General features: G+C 36.8%; 1 protein-coding gene across 3 annotated transcripts in view; it reads left to right on the top strand.

Annotated features, from left to right (window-relative positions):
• The window catches only part of MIGA1 (mitoguardin 1), a 41,658-nt gene extending 23,839 nt beyond the window's left edge, over window positions 1-17,819 (top strand). Inside the window, exons 8-17 of one of the 3 annotated variants that reach the window (XR_011048660.1) lie at window positions 790-890; window positions 8,952-9,070; window positions 9,251-9,323; window positions 9,659-9,745; window positions 9,869-9,967; window positions 10,293-10,427; window positions 11,909-11,962; window positions 12,966-13,082; window positions 13,421-13,803; window positions 15,610-15,687. Coding sequence is in view for 2 of the 3 variants with exons in the window: in XM_068406608.1 (XP_068262709.1) it covers window positions 790-890; window positions 8,952-9,070; window positions 9,251-9,323; window positions 9,659-9,745; window positions 9,869-9,967; window positions 10,293-10,427; window positions 11,909-11,962; window positions 12,966-13,082; window positions 13,421-13,639 (1,004 nt within the window). In the remaining variant the exon portion in view is untranslated. Of the gene's footprint in view, window positions 1-789; window positions 891-8,951; window positions 9,071-9,250; window positions 9,324-9,658; window positions 9,746-9,868; window positions 9,968-10,292; window positions 10,428-11,908; window positions 11,963-12,965; window positions 13,083-13,420; window positions 14,568-15,609 lie in introns of those variants that run through there. The other 2 variants (XM_068406609.1, XM_068406608.1) reach the window with 2 other exon arrangements.
• The last annotated feature ends 867 nt before the right edge of the window (window positions 17,820-18,686 follow it).

Raw genomic sequence — 18,686 nt, 5'->3', positions numbered from 1 at the left:
ATGGGGCACATCAAGCCAAAGTCTGACTTCCTGACTTATGAATTTAATCCTTCTGTGAAAGTGTTTCTGTATGGTGAAAACAAAACGATGTATACTAGTAATATGTGCAACAGTTGAAATCTGAGAATAAAATGAAGGAAAACTAAGATGAACTGTATTGTAGATGATTTTAAGCATAAAATATCAGTTATTTTAAAGGTGTTAAGAATTCTAGTACTGTAGGAAATGCTTCTAGATGTGTTATTTCAATGGAAAAGCTTGGTGGGGAAAGAGGATACAGGGAAGATTAAAAACTTCACTTGCTCTCCTGAAGAACCAGCAAGAGAAAAAAGGCATGAGAAGCAGAAAATGAAACGCATTCAAGTGAAGCTGGTTTTTATTAACAGCTTTTATTTAGAACAGTATTTCTTGGTTACTAAAACATTAAGCATTTGTTATATAACACAGCCAAGTTAAAGACTTAACAGAGGATTTAGAACAATATAGCAAAGTAAATTAGATAGAGAGATCTTCAGAAGTCTATCGAAGAAAAGGCAAAATCCCTGGGGAAATATTTTTTCTTCTCTCTCTTCATTGCAGATGATGCTTGTAAGTCCACGTTAAAGACAGAAAAATAAAGTCACCTTCATACATGTTAGCAGGTCATAGGAGAATTTACTCTCATAGTAGTACAACGTTGTGCCTTCCAGATGAAGTACTACATTAAAGTATACCATGAAACACCTTTTTAAGACTTAAATGGAATTTTCTGACAGTCTGATAATCAGTTTTGTTTTCTTTATTTTAAAGATAAAAATACAGACATTACTGTAAAGGATAATATGGATGATAGCTGCCTTCGGGATACATTAAGCATTGCATCGACAGACTCCTTTGTTTCCACAGCTGAGGTAAGAGTCTTAAAGGTTGCTTCTTTAAAGATTCATTGATCTATTTGAACAGTGAATAAAAAAAATCTTAATTTTTTGCAGATTATTGTAAGCAAAGTGTATTTGTCTTATGGGGGGAAAAAAAAAAGAAGCTTTCCTTGCTTAGTTGTAACCAGCTTCATAGCAGTTCAAGTGATGAAGTTGGAATCAATTTGCTTCTTATCTTTTTTTTTTTTTTTGTGCACTGGCAGAATGTTTCCCCAACTCCTTCTCAAAGGAAGTTGCTTTTGAAAAATATATCAGATCTTCGTGAGTGAAGAAGCACAATCAGTTGTGGCTGTAGTAGTTCCTTTCACCATGAACTGCATTTCTCTTTTCTCTTCCCCCACCCTGCGCCCCCTATTCCCTTACCATAATATAAAGATGTATGAAGAAGACTTTGTCTTTTTTGGAGTTGTGGGGTTTTTTGAGATGAAATTATTAGAAATTGACAGCTACCTATTTTAGTACATTCCATGCACAATATAATATAGTTCATCTAACTTTCCCTAATCTTCTTGGATAAGTCACAGAGGATACATAAAGAAATAATCTTTGGATAGCAAGGCATTGTCTATTAGCTGAAATCTGCTACAGCTCCCTTGAAGTATTTGAAAGAGTTTTATATACAGCAGCACACTTATTTGAATGAGGAATATCTCCTTTTATGGTCTCTCAGGAGCTGAAGTGATCCTGACTAGCACTCTTCTCGAAATTAGAGGAAAGGCAGTTGGTCTCAACAGATACATTCTGTATTAGATATTGCTATTATGTATGCACTACAACTAAGCTACTAAACTCAGTCGTAGAAAGAGAGAGAATTGCATACATGTTCTTTGCAATTATCTTTTGACTGTCTGTTGTATGGTTTGTTTTTCCATGGCACAATTACCTTGATTTAGTAATTCACATTAAACTGTGACTCACTTGATTTAGTAATTGACATTAAGTTGTGATGGTATGCCTAGCATTCATTCCTACTAAGATTGTGTCTATAGAGACTGGTTACTCTTTCCTGTAATTTGGACAAGACCACAATTCAAGCTTGCTTCAACTCTGTTAGCTCTTGAGAGGACCTGTAAACCATTATAGTTTGTACACTTTGTATCTTCCCCCCTGCCATGAACTTTCCAACTGTTTTTGCAAGTATGTGGAGATGGGAACAACCATTATGCTCATTTGTGTTGCTTGGCTTAAAAAAAGAAAAAAACAAAAAACTCCAGGATGTATCACCTCAGTGGAATAACCGTCCTATCCTGAAGCTAGATTGTCTCAGTATTTGCTAAAGGAATGTTTGAGTCAAAATTGGCAACGGGATTGTCTTTACATATTCTGAAGGTATTCTCCACATTTTGATACCTCAAAGACACGTCTGTTATCTCTTTCTTCCAGAACAAAGTTAGAAAGACTTTCTCTTCCTTTCCAGCTGTTCTAGCCTTTGCCAATAGAACAAGCTCTCTGATCTCCTTTCTCAGATTTTATTGAAGAATCTATTAAAATTCTCAGCTGATAGGAGTCCTGAAGATTAACAAAGCCATAAACAACTTGAAGTTTGGTGTTCAAACCAGAACACCATCAAAATTCTGGATTAAATATAAACCACTGGGCTTAAACTACAGGGCCAGTTAGCTCTCTGGTAGTAGCTGCTGAGACATCATTGTGTGGCGCAGGTAAAATAATGCTGTGAATTGGTCTTCTCTTATGAATATAGTGTTACCTTGATGTAAAGTAATAACTACTAGTCAGTGTATTTCAGCTATTAGTATAGAACAGTGATCACTTTGATGTAACTGGATTAGAATTGACATAACAGATTTTTTTTTTATTCTAGGCACAGTGATGTCGGATAGCTGCTTCTTGCTTATCTACTTCTTTCATTTTGTTATTCTTGCACTTGCAAAAAAGTGGACTGTTTCAGACTCAGAGGCTTGAGGCTTTTCTGGCTTTGTATTTGTGTCAGCTAATGGGCAAACAGGCAGTTTTTCTTTTGTCCTGTGCTCCTTGATTGCAGTTGCAGTTTTAGTAACTATCCTAAACTCTGTGTGCTGATAGAAATGTTTAGCAGAGGTTTTAAATCTGAAATTCATGTAAGTGTGTATACTGGTGTGTGATTTTTGCCCTACTGGAATCATTAGTATTTTCACCTTCTGGGAAATTACAAAGTAGCAGCATTTTTTGTGGTCACATCATGCTACAAGCTGTATGTTGGCAGTTACTCATCTTCCTTCTACATTGCATGCTGTCCCAAGGAGCAGGACTAAGTATTTTGTGTGACTCCGGTCCTAGAGGCTGGAAACTATTTCCATGTTTCAGTGCTGACACGCAGTCAAGTCAAATTTAGTTCACTGCCCTCAGGAGGGGTAACAGCAAAGATACAGGGAATCCTAAAACAAGACATAGGTAGATGTTTTGATGGAAATTGACAGGGATACTGCTTAGGAGGCAACAAGAATATTGTGCTGTGTTATATTAGGACAAAACATAGGAAGATGGCTTTCAAGAACCCTACGAAACTGGGACAGTTGGCAGAGTTTAAATCACATGCCCTTTTGATGAGCTCTACAGGATAGCAGTAGGGTATGCCAAAACTTCATCTTGGCTATGGCTGATAATCAAGAGGATGCTGAGGATCATGTACTTGATGACTTCTCATACAGAATTGTGCCAGTCTGGACACCTACAACACACAGGTGCCCAAATCCTTGTAAAGGTGATGATTTAGACAGGCAGTTGCCATTCTCAAGCCCAGACAGACTTCCATTTCTAAACACATGTAGGCTCTTGGAAGCACTGCAGAAGGGATGGTAAGCACAACCATTTGCCCTAATTAAGTTATTGTTACTATGTACTGTGATAAATAATGGTATTTTCTTCCTCATTTGAGACTGTCTGCCATCAACTGGTGTTTATGAGGGTTAGTATCCTTTTCGTATTCTTGCTATCTTACCTACTGTGTGATCAAAATAGCTTCCACCTTTGGCAAGAATACAGCAGTGAGTGTGCCAGATAAAGGTCTCCACTCTCTCTCTCTTTCTGGCTTCTTTTCCATCTTTCCAATCGAAGCTCTTTCTTGCTCTTCCTGACAGTGAGCTTTGTTGCTGCCTCTCCATTGTCAGTGCACTTGCATTTATCATATCTTATTTTCATATCTTGATTAGAACTGAATCTGTAGTTCTATTATCAAATAAATTTTGCTTTATTAAAATGTTAACTCAGTCCAAAGTTTAGGAGAGTTTTTAGACTTGTGAATAAAGCCTTATCTGCTCTTTTTTTATCAGTAATTGCTTTACTAAAGTTGTCTTTTTCTCAGTTCAAATCTATTAAAACAAAACAGTGCAGAAAGGAGCAGGCTTTGGTAACAGGGAAAGAACACCAGTTTCCATATGCCTGTAATTATTCGTATATGGCACCAAAACCTTCGAAGTGACTGAAATTGAATTTTAGATTCAGAAAGTGCCCAAAAAGAGCCCTGTCACTGAAAGGTAGGGTTACCTTTTCCCTGGTTTCTAGATCGAAGTTTTATTCCTTTCCTGAAATAGGGAATGCCAGATGAAATAATGTTGGCAAGTAATAGTAAGGTGTATTCCTATAGCATAAGTGAGGGGTTTGGTTTGGTTTTCTTCCTGTTTCATCACAAAAATCAGAGACATGCCTGTATTTTGACTGCCTTCAGAAGTGTGGCCGTAATCTGATCTTCTCAGGCCTTATTCTCATCCTGGTCACTTCCTCTGTGTTCATGTCATCTGTCCAATTTGACATGGATTATGGTCTTGCCTCAAAAACAAAGGTAGTACAGCAGTCCTGCAGTCTAGCATGCCCTGGGTAGCAAACTGTAAGGAGCTCCCTATTCTAACAACTTTAACGAGGTGTATGCAGGTGCCTCATATTTATAGTCTTAAAATGTATGGAGAAGGAGAGGAAGGAATTAATCCCTGAAGTCCTTCATTGTGCTAACAGTAATACTATTTCTTTGGAGAACCTGTCCCTGAAGTGCCACTAACCGCTGCCTACTACTTTGGGCAAACTAAAAAGATTTCATGGTGTCCAGTGAAGCACAATATCCAGTAATAAAGCTTGACTATTCATCTCATTGTCAGAAGCTTTCCACCTCCCAATAATGTCAGTGGTGGTGTAGGCAACAGAAAAGTTCTGTTCCACTTTGAGAAACACCTCCCATTCCTATGTCCTTTCTAACAAATTCCTCAAATTTCATGCTTCATTTGTGTTGTTTTTTTTTTTTTTTCCATTATTTGTCTTCTGCATCCTAACAGATGTAGCCCCAGTTAAAAAGATTCCGTTGTGGGAAAGAGTTTTCCCTGTGGCAATGAAGAGTGGTCAACAGGAACCAGATTCCTTTGATTCCCTCCAAGAACAACTTTGGTTGCTTGCTGTATGGCTATGAATAGGAAAACTTAAGCTAACAAGTCATTAAATGGTGCTCTAAAAGCTTTAAAAATAATAATAAAATATAAAAATCTGGGGTTGATCCTTGTCCTCTAACAGAAACCTTAGCTATGTGTGGTATTTGCATAGTATGTTAAACGCTATCACTTGTAGGACAAGGAGGAGTTTCATCTAATAGCCAGTGTGATCCTATACACTGACTGCTCCTACTGACAGTTTTTAATTCTTAGGAAATATATGTAATGTTTGTAACAAATCTATATATTAGCACTGAACTAATGCTTAAAATTAAAAAAGTTGCAGCAATAATTCAGATAAAATCATGTTCTGAAAGTGTATCACGTGTCTTGTATACAAATAAGTATAGAAGGAGTTCCTGAAAATACATGAACTTCCTTCCTGTCTTCTTCCAGATGTTAGGAAGAACACACCACTTTATCATTTCAGTTTATTAAAGTACCTTCTCAAATGTTTTAGTAATCACCATCACATTTTTCAACTCCCAAAATATGGTTCACACTCATCCTGCAGCTACTTATGTTTAAAAAAAAACCAACCAAACAAACAACAAACTTTTAAAAGATAAAGATAGCCAGAGAAAAAGATCATCAGCAGCATTTCTAATGTAGGATAAGCATCGTTTCTCAGAATGTAAGGAATGCTGACTGTGCCAGTAAATTGACCTTTTTATTAGGGGGAGCAAGCAAGAATTCCTAAAAGGTCTAGCATTGTTTATTTTTGTTACATTCACGTAGGTGGTTATTTTTGTAGTCAACAAGGTCTTGATGCACAGCTGAGAATTTTTTCTATTTATTAAGAAACAACTTGTGGGTGGCAAATAAGAGTACCGAGTCTGTTCATTAGACCAGAGCAGTCAGGGAATCCCAGGCTTAAAAACTATTGCAAGTTCCAGAGGTTTGATGCTTTACAACGCTTTCAGCATCTCTTTACTAGCAGATGCAGCCTTAAAGCTGAACTGTCCAGAGAAAACTGATTATCATCTGAACAAATCCAATCCATGTAATCTTCAGAGGCTGCTTTGCAGCACTGTGTGTAGAGACAGACGTTATCACTACAAGCTTTGGACTTTTGAAGATGTACATAGTATTTCAACATAATGAAGTTAGGTATCCACTGCAGGTTGTCATAAATGTCCTGTGCAGTGGTCACCAACTACCATCTCTTTCTTGAGCCTTCAATGGACAGAAGTAAAGCATTACAAGATTAGATTGCTGCTATAGAGTGATTCATCTTTTCAGCTCTTTGTCTGCATTTTCCTATTCTTCTTCATGTAACCCCACATGACACTGAAGAAACAGCAGACATTTAGAGGCTGGCACGTCAGGTCCATCATCACAAGCCTCTGTGTTACACACTACCAGCACTTTGGGTAGCTGTACATGGAGCACTTTTTCATCCTTTGTGGTGTGTTAACGGTTTCAAAATGGCAGCAGCTGTGCAACGAAGTGTTCACTACAGAGTGGCAGGAAGGGACTCAAGGAGCTTTCAAGAGTCCAAATTACCTGTGATGACAAGACGTGGGATACCATATCTATAAATATATTTTTAAATACTAGAAAGCATCAAAAGAAAATCCATGATGACTTGAGGAGCATTATGATGCAGCTTCAGCGCTTGTCTGGAAATCACTTTTTCTAGTTAACTTAGAGGTCATTTCAGTTTCTGGTTTTAAGTTTGTTTTGTTTTTTCTCATGTCCTCTTTTTACATGCTAAGAGAAGTCAGTGATAGAGGAATTTACACCCGCTTTCCAAATGTTATTGTTTGGGACTAACTTCAACCTGTAATCAAAGCCATCTTTTCAGCAGAAGAATAGTTACACCCTTCTCTCCTGCTTAGTAGCTGGTTGATTTAACTGCTTTCTTCATTTGAACTCAATAGTACACATCACAACAGTAACACAGCTATTTTATTTCATCTGCTAGCATGAGAGGAAGTTTAAAAAAAAAAAAAAAAGCTAAATATAATCAACGCCTTCACCCACCTCCCAGGTATCAGATTCTATGCTAATCTGTAACCACAAAGGCTACGATCAGGCATCTCCATGTGCTAAAGATGTTATCATCTCAGGCTTGCTGGCAGCAGATGGAGATTACCTGCATCTAACCGCAGAAATCACGAGTCCCAATTCAGTCATAGTCAGTCAGTTTGCCTAAATATCTGAAGAAAGTGATTTGCCTGAAGTTCACTAGAGAAAACTAATGCAATCCCTTTTACCACAGAAATGATAACCTCCAAGAGAGGGGCAGCTGTTCACAAGTGCATATGTGTTCACAACCTATTTCTTCTCATGCTTTGCAAATGAAATAAAGTAAATGGAATGTTTTATGGCTTCAGTAATAGCTGTATCAGGTAAGAAATAAATTAGTATATTTATTTGTGTTCTGTTTTGGTCTTTATTTTGGAAAATATATGTGTATTGTTCTACAGTAAATACTTTCTTAACTATAATGTAGAAAAATTCTGGAGTAAAGATTTTTCACTGGTTTATAGCAGTTCTAACTATTACGCAATATATACATGTGTATATATATGTGTGTGTCTCTATGTATATAGATTTCTTATATCTGAAAGAAATCAATATAGTCCTGTTTCTTCCATTTGGTTAAGTTATTCCTTCCTATATATTTTCAAATAAAGCTGTGTGGCTTCCTTTGTTTAATAAGAACATAAATTTTCAGGTGGGCTTTTTGAATCAGCGAATCCAGAACACAATTTGGTGCTATGAGTAATACTGTTAAATTGGAATAAAATCTTTGGTCTTAATAGCTGTAAATCTTTTTTAGGAAGTGAGCTTATTCTACTCTGTTGTTCCAAGCAAAACACCTGATAAATAAATACGTACTTTTAAAGTGGAAATACTTTCATGCTAGATGAATTCTGAAAGTGTACATTACTCATTTAAGTATACCATTTTGTTAACCTTAAAACTTTTATTCTTTCACTTATTCCCTAGCTGTTGTCTCGTCACTTGAGTCTCAATTTGAGAACTCTATAGAAATCTGTATAGGAATACAGATTTTTTTTTTTTTCCCCCCAAACAAATCAATTTAAAATGGAATCTGACAATTTTATGAAATTTTACTTACAGTAAAAGGATACTGCATAATTAAAACCTTTTGGGGGGCCTGTAGTAAAATGCTGGATGCTCATGCTTCATACGATATGCTTTGGTAACTAGCCGACATTTACCAGAGAAACAAAAACAGTGGTGGGAGAATGTTACTATTTCCAGCTTCCTAAAGATTTGCATGATGCAATCATTCTGTACTTTGTGTCCTGAAAATTATTTTTCTTTTAAAGGCTTTGAGACCCATTAGATTTAATGAGGCAAATTAAAAACAAAACTAAGCTGCCTCTATTTTTGTAATTAAACTTTTGAAACTTGCAAGCTGAAACTGTAGCTTTCAGGTTTTGAAAGTTACAAAGTACCAGTCTTGTTAATAGTGTGGTGTTTCTCTTCTGTTTACTAATTGAGTGTTGCCTCTTTGTTTTAAGCAGATTCAGAAAAGGATACGTCTTCCAGTAGAATATCAGGAAAACTTCTTTAATTTGTTTTATCTTTACAATAATTATGTTAGCAAGCTCTTTAATGAACTTCAAAAAAATTTTTTTTTCAGCTTACAGAGCACAGAGAGATTCGTAATGCGTATGGTCTGGATTCCCTTTGCCATTGCCCATTGTACGAAGAAGCTATGCACTTAGCAGAAGAAGGCAAAATTTATTCACGAGTGTTAAGGTATTGATTTATATCTACTTAATTATTTTGAAGAAAAGCAAGAATTAAAGTTAAATATTCTATATAGAACTCATTTTTTAGAAGTTACTTGTACTAGATATTTTTTTCTGGGAATTAAACTTAGTTGAATTTTCGTGTCCTTTTTTTAATGGCCTTTGAAAACTTTTCTATTTTATATAGGACTGAAATGTTTGAATGTCTAGGAGACAGTGACTTCCTTGCTAAGCTTCATTGTATTCGACAAGCTTTTCAGGTAAATAGTAAGGAGAGTGATTTGACTGTCTGTCTTGTTAAGCCTAAAGTACATGGCACTGAAACTATCAATGCACTACCTGTGCAAGCATTTTTGTAACATATTCTGTAATTAAATATTTTCTTGTTGCTTTTACATTTATATCATTCTAAAATGGGACGTATTTGCAGAGGAGTCCCAGTTTTGTGATTAGCTTTGTAATCTTTGCACCAAAGGCTTATTAGGAACTTGCTTATTATACTAGAGGTTATGATATTAAACTTCATTGAAGTGTTTAAGGTCACTTAGTATAACCTGTGAATGAATATGTCTATATTTTCTGAAACCTTTTCTAGGTAATTCTTTCAGAAACAGCAAACAGAATATTTCTTGCTGAAAGTGGAAGAAAAATCTTGTCTGCTCTAATTGTGAAAGCACGAAAGGTAAAAGCCTTTTTTAACTCATGTTTTATTGTTAATTTAACTTCTACCATAATTTACTTTCCAGAGTAAATAAACCATTTCTTTTGTTAAGTTTGCTTGATACTCGTTGCTTTTACTTTACAGAATCCAAAGAAATTTGAAGATGTCTTTGATGAAATGATGTATTTTTTAGAACAACCAGATCACTGGGATAATACTGAAATGGAACTTGCTGCTAGAGGAGTGAGTCTGAATTTTTGACAAGTGCTTTTACCCTTAATTATGAAAGCTGTAGCATCTAAAAATAAATTTTTACAGTTTAGAATTGTGGGAAAGGCAACTCTTTTTTTGTTTACATTGCCGATTTAGTGGCATCCACCACTGCAGTTTAGTACCAGAAAGCACATAATATTTTTTTAACTTCTCCTTTACTGACAAAGTACCTTTAATATTCATTAAAAACAATTGTAAATCTGCATGTTAATACAGAGTTAGAATGTGGTGCATGCTGAACTCCACTGCTGAAAGAGAAACTAGGTTACTTAGATTGTGTTCTGATTTAATATAGGTGAAAAACCTGAATTTTTATGATGTTGTTCTGGACTTCATATTAATGGATTCATTTGAAGATTTAGAAAATCCACCAATATCTATACAGAATGTAGTAAATAACCGCTGGCTAAATTCCTCTTTTAAAGAAACAGTAAGTATTTATGTGTCATTTTCATAATCATTATTCTGTAGTACATTACAATAAGTAGATGGTATGACCAATATAACATTGGTGTGAGCATTCTGATATAAAATTTCTGTGTATACTGAAACTGTTCTTCCGGCCATCTGTGCTTTATATTCTTAAAGCACAATGTAAAAACGAGAATAAATCCAACAACTGCAAGGTAAAGACTGTATATATCATCTTGATAATAGCATTAATTTTGAAGAAAAGAAACTACACCATCCTTCACTGTAAAGTCTAATTCAGCTTCCATTATAACTGAATATGTACCTGAAACATTCCTCAGAAAAAATAAACAGATTGTATTATCAGGTTTTTCATAATAGCAATTTAAAAGCTACAAGTCTGGACCCAAAATATATAGAATGATTGAATGTATTGGAGAAAATACTTTAACTTGTCCTGCAAAAATGAGTTTTCTCTGAGAAAGTAGGATTTTAGAAGGGAAGTTTCTGTTAGCCACATCTTAGATATTAGATACAGGTTTTGGTTCATGTACCAGAGATTTGGCAATAAGGCACAAAGTTGCAAGCAAACAAAAGTAAATTAATACAGCACAGGCATTCAAATGTTGATAATATTTCACACTTTTTCAGGTGTGCCTGTTTATTTGTCAAATAGATCTCATCCCTCTGTTACAGACATACAGCTACTGCCGTAGTCAGCTGGTAGAGATACTGCTGTCATTTCATCCATTTATAGCTATAAACTCCTAGTTTTCCTTTTATTTTTGTCTTTGAATTGAAATGTTCCCTCTAGAGGGGGAAAAAAAAGGTAACATGCCTATATTTATTTTTGTAGTTACGTGATAACATTGTGTTTTGTGAGCAGTAAACTGCCTTGCAGTACTGAAGGAGAATCAGATGCAGAGAGTTACAAATCTTAGTACTGGTACCGGTATATTGGATTTCACAGATCCATATTTGGACAAAACTCCTTAGCTGAATCTGAAGCTATTGCAAGAATGTTTTTGCTAAAATGAAAAAAGGATATTTCAATGTGTTCACATGCTACTTAATATCTAAAATAGTTACTTATGTCTGAGCATGCACTTTGGTATATGAGACTGGTCCTCAGTTAAACCCAGTGAACGTTGCTAACTGTTGAACTGTAAAATCAGTTAAGGATGCCAAAATACATTTGAATTAAACTAAAGAAAATGTTACAAAGTAAGATCTGAAAATAACAAATATGAACTGCATACAAAATTAGTTATTTGTATCAGCTGATATTTTATAGCTTTAAACTTTGTGTTATCACAAGATTGAAACTGAAGACAATACAAGTCTCCAAAATATAGAAATACAGTATTCTGCGGATCACTTTTGAGATGAAAGACAATTTCTCTTATAATGAAGTTACACAAAGTTCTGGGCTTTTTTGTTTTGTTTTGTTTTTTGTTTGTTTGTTTGTTTTGTGGGTTTTTTTGGGTTTTTTACATTTAGGCTGTGGCTTCAAGCTGTTGGTCAGTACTGAAGCAGAAAAGACAGCAAATGAAGGTAAGTTGCCTTGCAAATTATGTGGACCAAAGTTGTTAATCGGCTCCGAAGAACTTGAAGTTATGTCCTGTAATTTATTTTGCCAAAGCTACAGGTCAACCCTTAATCCTGTAGACATGTCAGTTTAGACAAGAGGCTGCCAATTGTATAAGTTCAGCTCATGGGGCCCTAATACCAGCTTTTTAGCAAAAAGTCTTAGCTGAAACATTTTCAGCCTAGTTTAGGTCCAGTCAACAGCGGTGACAGTAATTTCTCTGACTTATGGCCCCACACGTGTACCTTGGATTTTTGCAGACCACGGTCATTAATCTTGTATCTCACCTGCGTATGCTAGGATTCTTGACCCCACCTCCCTGCATCATCTCTACAGCTAAATAAAATTCAGTCATGTCCCTTTACCTCCCCGAAGCACCATCTTCCTCACCAGCAGCAGGAACTCTGTTGCCCCTTCTGCATCCTGACCTCTCAGTGAAGAAACTCTGCAGATTTCGAAGGAGAACAACTCTGCACCAGCAGCTCCTTACTTCTGCCTTTGGAGGCTTTTATTAGACCTAGCAGGCAAATGCCTCATCTCAGTAATAGCCAGTCCAAAAGCAGATGGACTTTTGTAAGGTGTAATTTTTTTTCCATTCAAAACTGCGCAGTTTGCTTACTTTTTGCAAGTTACAGCTAAACATAGTGTATAGGGGCTCAAAGAGGAATAACTGAATAAAATTATCTGATCTGTCATATGGGAGTCAGAGTAGATTGTTCATGATCTTTTTGGGCTAATGCCTATTAATCTTAAAATATTTAAAATACAAAGTACCACTGAAGTAAAAACTTTCTCTTAAAAAATCATGACACTTGTTTGGTACAGTTGCCGTATAACTTAAAGGAGCTCAAGTTACCACAGCCCTGAAGTAGCAGGTGTTTTAGGCTTTTCTGAAGACTTAATTTTATATGATAGAGATTTATACTAAATTTACTGTGTAACTTCTGTCTACAATTTTTACATCACTAGGTGCCTGATGGATTTTTTGCACATTTCTATGCTATATGTGAACATATCAGCCCTGTTTTGGCATGGGGCTTTTTGGGCCCTAGAAATACCCTTTATGACCTATGCTGCTTCTTCAAGGTTTGCAACTTTTTTTTAATTACCACTTATCTTAATTTAAAAAAAAAAAATCTTTCAGATTAAAAGAAATGAGGTTCTTATTTATAGACCTATATTTGCATTTTCCTAATATTAAGACTAACAGTAAGAAACCATGAAAATAAATATTTTCATATTAATTTTTTTTTTAAGCCTAGAATTGTTTTGCAAAGTCTCTTTAGTGCACTTCTATCTTAGCACCAAAAGAATGCATAAATGGATGTTCTTAGGAAATGTGTAAAAGAAATAACTAGCATGGCATACTTTTTTCTTCTTGTAAGTGAAAATAAGTTTTTCCTTTTTTTTTTTCCCCCCACTAGGATCAAGTGCTTTTCTTCCTCAAAGACATTTTTGATTTTGAAAAGGTGAGATACTCAACTATGGAGAGTTTGGCTGAAGATCTTATGCAATTATTAATCCGACACACTGAACTTTTAATGGCCTATCTCGGAGTAGAGTCACTAAGACATGTCGGTGCTTGTGCCAGTGGTCATGGGCCTGTCATGACCAGTGGGCTGCTAGAAGCAAAAGTACAGTAAGCTTAAAATCCATGGCAAATGAAATGGAGCGCACTCCTTCCCACTTTTCTCTCTAACCCCGAAGCTATCGTTGCTGTTACTGAGCAAGAATCTGAAAATGTATCACGTGGCAAAGTATGGAAAAGGACTCAGGGAGGTTAAATGTACATCTGCGAAAAGAACTGGTGAGCGTATGATTGTATATACCTAAATTAAATTTGCAGCTCGGCTGTCCCTGTATTTGTACTTAATGTATCCCAAAGCTTTTTTCTGTAATATTTGGGTAAAGTTTATTTATGAAATACTGTACTTTTGCACAGACAATTTGTAAGTGAAGCTGATGGAGTTGTTTCCTTTAAAGGCTTATAGTATCACAGAATCACAGAATGTTAGGGATTGGAAGGGACCTCGAAAGATCATCTAGTCCAATCCCCCTGCCGGAGCAGGATTGCCTAGACCATATCACACAGGAACGCATCCAGGCGGGTTTTGAATGTCTCCAGAGAAGGAGACTCCACAACGTCTCTGGGCAGCCTGTTCCAGTGTTCAGTCACCCTCACAGTAAAGAAGTTTTTCCTCATCTTTATGTGGAACCTCCTGTGTTCCAGCTTGCACCCATTGCCCCTTGTCCTGTCAAGGGATGTCACTGAGAAGAGCCTGACTCCATCCTCATGACACTTGCCCTTTACATATTTATAAACATTAATGAGGTCACCCCTCAGTCTTCTCTTCTCCAAGCTAAAGAGACCCAGCTCCCTCAGCCTCTCCTCATAAGGGAGATGTTCCACTCCCTTAATCATCTTCGTGGCTCTGCGCTGGACTCTCTCTAGCAGTTCCCTGTCCTTCTTAAACTGAGGGGCCCAGAACTGGACACAATATTCCAGACGCGGCCTCACCAGGGCAGAGTAGAGAGGGAGGAGAACCTCTCTCGACCTGCTAACCACACCCCTTCTAATACACCCCAGGATGCCATTGGCCTTCTTGGCCACAAGGGCACACTGCTGGCTCATGGTCATCCTGTTGTCCACTAGGACCCCCAGGTCCCTTTCCCCTACGCTGCTCTCCAACAGGTCTGTCCCCAACTTGTACTCATACATGGGGTTGTTCTTGCCCAGATGCAGGACTCTACACTTGCCCTTGTTATATTTCATTAAATTTCTCCCCGCCCAACTCTCCAGCCTGTCCAGGTCTCTCTGAATGGCTGCGCAGCCTTCCGGTGTGTCCGCCACTCCTCCCAGTTTTGTGTCATCAGCGAACTTGCTGACAGTGCACTCTATTCCCTCATCCAAGTCATTAATGAATATATTGAATAGTACTGGTTCCAGTACCGACCCTTGAGGGACTCCGCTAGACACAGGCCTCCAAGTGGACTCTGTCCCATTGACCACCACTCTCTGGCTTCTTTCCTTCAGCCAGTTCACAATCCACCTCACTACCCCATCATCCAGACCACACAGTACAAAATGTTCATTACAGAGTGTCCAGATCATTTGGTGTCTAGACCTAGAAGGTGTTTTGACTGGGGTATATGCAGTCTCTGATTCGTGTGACACGTGCAGTAAAGTAATCACACTCACAAAATTCAACATGTTGCCACTGCCCTGAAATTGCATTCGTGTTGGTGTCAGCAGTCATTCTGTACTACGGTGTAATAGAGTGATGCAGGAAATGCAGGAATGACTTCCAGTATGCATTTTTTACTTTATTTTGTTTTAAAATATCTAAACATCATGAAGGTGTTTGAGAACACTTATTTATATTCAAAAAGCTATGCTAGCTTCATCAATTAATTTACAACTTTTCCTTTTTCTAAAACTGTTATTGCTTTATTTACCACCACCATATAAACTAATACCATTCTCCGTTCATATGTAGCATTTCAAAATATGTTTTTAAATGAGGATATATGATGAGAACTGTTAATCATGAAACAGAATCAAAGGCAGCGTTTTATAATTAAAAGCATTTCCATCTTCCTCCCTTCCTTGTAGGAAGTCAGCTGTCTATTTAAGAGGAAATCTAAGCAATTGTGGCCATCTATGTGCAATGCAAAACTGTGGCTCGGGATATGGAACCCTGAACTTTAGATAGGAGCACAGCACAGTAAGGAGGCATGAGGACACTTGCAGTGACATGTTTTCCTGTACTAGAGGTAATAAATAACGATGATCTATAATCTTTGAATTTCTGTAAACTGAAATAATGTTTCATAGTTAGCTTAGGCTTTTAAACTACACGTGCATATGCTTTGCCACACAAAGCCAGCCCACAAGAATCTATCCTGTGTCAAGTAATACAGATTAAGTAGTTGGAGAGTAATTCTAAATGTTCAGATACTTGAGAAGCATGTTGTTAAAACCTAGCATATTGAAACAAACATCGATTAGAAACATTTCAACTTCTGTTGCAAACACAACCCAAAATGATGATATTTGAAAAGGGGGGCCTGTGTAATTTCATAGATTTTACTGAAGCTGACATTTTGCTCCTTTGTTGTACTCATTTGATAAATATACAACTGCTGAAAATGTGTCATATGACTTGTGTGAAATGCCAACTGATTACAGTTTATTTAAAAAAAAAAAGTCTACTCCTATGTGTAATAAAACAGAACTTCCAAATGCTGCTGTTGGCCTATTTCCACCATTCAGGTTGCTGAACTTGGTACCGTGCTCCATGCTATACTTTTTTCTCCACCAAGTATGTCTTCAATACTAGAACGTGAAGTTTTTTTTACCCATCTCACTTAGCTTAAACGTACTTATCTCTCCTGATCATACTACTCAAAAGTATCTGTATTTTGGCAGCTTTTTACAAGTCAATGAATGAAATCATATGCAACAGTAAGGTGTCTCCTTGGGTTCGGAATCAATAGGAATAGCTGGAAATAGAAATAACAGAGTAAACGGCGTGTTCCACAGGAAGTGTGCTACCTGGAGGTTGCAGTGTGTCAAAGGAAACTGTCTGCTGGGGTTTGTCTGGTCTAATAAAATGATGAGAAGAAAATGACACCTTAACATTCATCACAGAAAAACAGAAATGAAATTTTTCACAGAAGTAAATGTGTATTTAAGTGAGCGATTTTCATAGCCTTTATAAAAAGCTCTTGAAGAAAGTGCAACAGTGTTGCACATGAGATTATAAATGTTTCCAGATAATCTAAAAGTTGATCTTCTGTCAAAATAGAAAGGTTTTTTTTTAAACAGAATAATGAAAAAGGTCTAATGAAACACAAAAATATTTAGAAAATGGGTAAGAACTTCATAATATCTGGCTTAAACAAATATATGCCTTTAAATCAGGAGCACTTCCACACACTCATAGAGCTCTCAAAAGTCCATAGAGTCAGGTTGGAAATTGGACAGATTAATTTCCCATCCAAAATAAGAATTACAGTGTCTGCTTGCTGTAAGATAGCACCAACGACTATTTGATTCAGAAACAGTTAAGAAAGGAAGAAAGAAATAGAGGAGGGGGGGAAAGGGGGGGAGAGAGGAAGAGGGAAATGTGCAGGTACCTGTGTGTAGGCTTTTGATCTCTGGGTTGCTTTGGTCCTTTTCCCAAACAGCATTCACATACACTGTCCTGCCTAACTCCAGAGACAGAGCTACACATTTAAATGGGAGATAGCTGTCTGCTTGCAACAGAGAATTGGTGTCAGTTCTCTTCTAACCTAAGGTTTACACGCCTTAGCTAGAAGGTGTATAAAGAATATCTGTTGATAACCAGCCATGTGGCAAGAATTTCAAAAGTCCACCGTCTTTGAAAACGCAAGTGCCAGAGCTGCACCAAAGCGCTGATAGTATGATGCAATTCTACTTTAGTGAATGCATAATCAAAACCAGAATTTAGTTTATAATCTCTAAATTTTTAAATAGTTTTGAATGCTACTTTCCATGCTAATAAGAACAAGCTAAATTTAAAAGCCATCCTCTTCTGCCATAGCTGTACTCCTAAGATCAGAAATGTTGAATGTGTAGGGATTATACAAGAATCAAATATTTATATCACTTGTAATTTAGTTGTAATAATAATCTCACTTTTAATGTGTTATTAATGATTATTATACTGCACTTCTGTAGTCTTTGGTTTCTGTCAAACTAAATGTGTCAAATCAAGTGTCAGAGTAAGCTTATTTGTGAACTTTCTATTGCCTAAATGAACTGCAGTTGTGTATATTAAATAAAATAATTCAGTGAAATGACTGTTGCTCATATAACTGTATCTAAAACTTGAATTTGCTCCCTGAAATCCAACAAAAAAAAGCTATTACAAAGTTTATTATATACATGAAAAAGAAACCGAATGGGTACAGCTTTTGAGCTGATTTTGTCAACCTGTTTAATTTTGCTTCTATTAAATGGTCCACAGCATTGACAAATTTTCAACACATAGGCCAGTGATCCACCGAAGAGTCAAATATTGGTGTTTCTAGTCTTGGAAGTCAAAAAGTAATTCAACCAGACACCTTAAGAAATGAAGAAACCCCCAGCCTAAGGATGGCTATCGCGGCCTGCCGGCATGATGCAGGCAATGTCAATGCAAGTGGTGTGACAGAGGCAGTGGTTGGTCAGCTGGCGAGATCCCTGCCTGCCACGCTAACCAGAACGGTTTAATTGCATTCGTCGCTCCATGCCAAGCTGGTGTCTCGTCTCTTGGTTTTAGGAGACAAGTTTTTCAGGACTGTTTTCAAATCCCACTGTTACAGTGAGCTCCACTCCTGGAGTAAGACTTACTTTGTGGGGTAATATAAATAATGAAATGGAGAACATAAAGTGTTTAATCCTTACTGCTGTAGAAGGGCAATGTATGTATGCTTTGAACTGCCCAAATACGTTATATGTGTTTGTCTGCTGAAAACTTATTTTACTGAGAGTGGAAAGCCCTACGTTAACCGCAATCTTGTGCCTTTGCTTCAGAAATACAAGTACAGCTATTTTGAGGGTGGCACTGGAGGAAAGTTCCTGTGTTGTCCTTCAAAAGACAAACACATTTTGTGGTTTAACTTTGATAGCCATTGTTCAGATTTGCAAAGCCTAAGGTCATGTGGTTATTGTCCTAATATTTA

Source organism: Nyctibius grandis, chromosome 8 (genome assembly GCF_013368605.1).
Source record: "Nyctibius grandis isolate bNycGra1 chromosome 8, bNycGra1.pri, whole genome shotgun sequence".
NCBI classification, from domain to species: domain Eukaryota; kingdom Metazoa; phylum Chordata; class Aves; order Nyctibiiformes; family Nyctibiidae; genus Nyctibius; species Nyctibius grandis.
The sequence above is the reverse complement of the archived record's forward strand: the minus strand, read 5'-3'. Positions and strand labels throughout refer to the sequence as shown.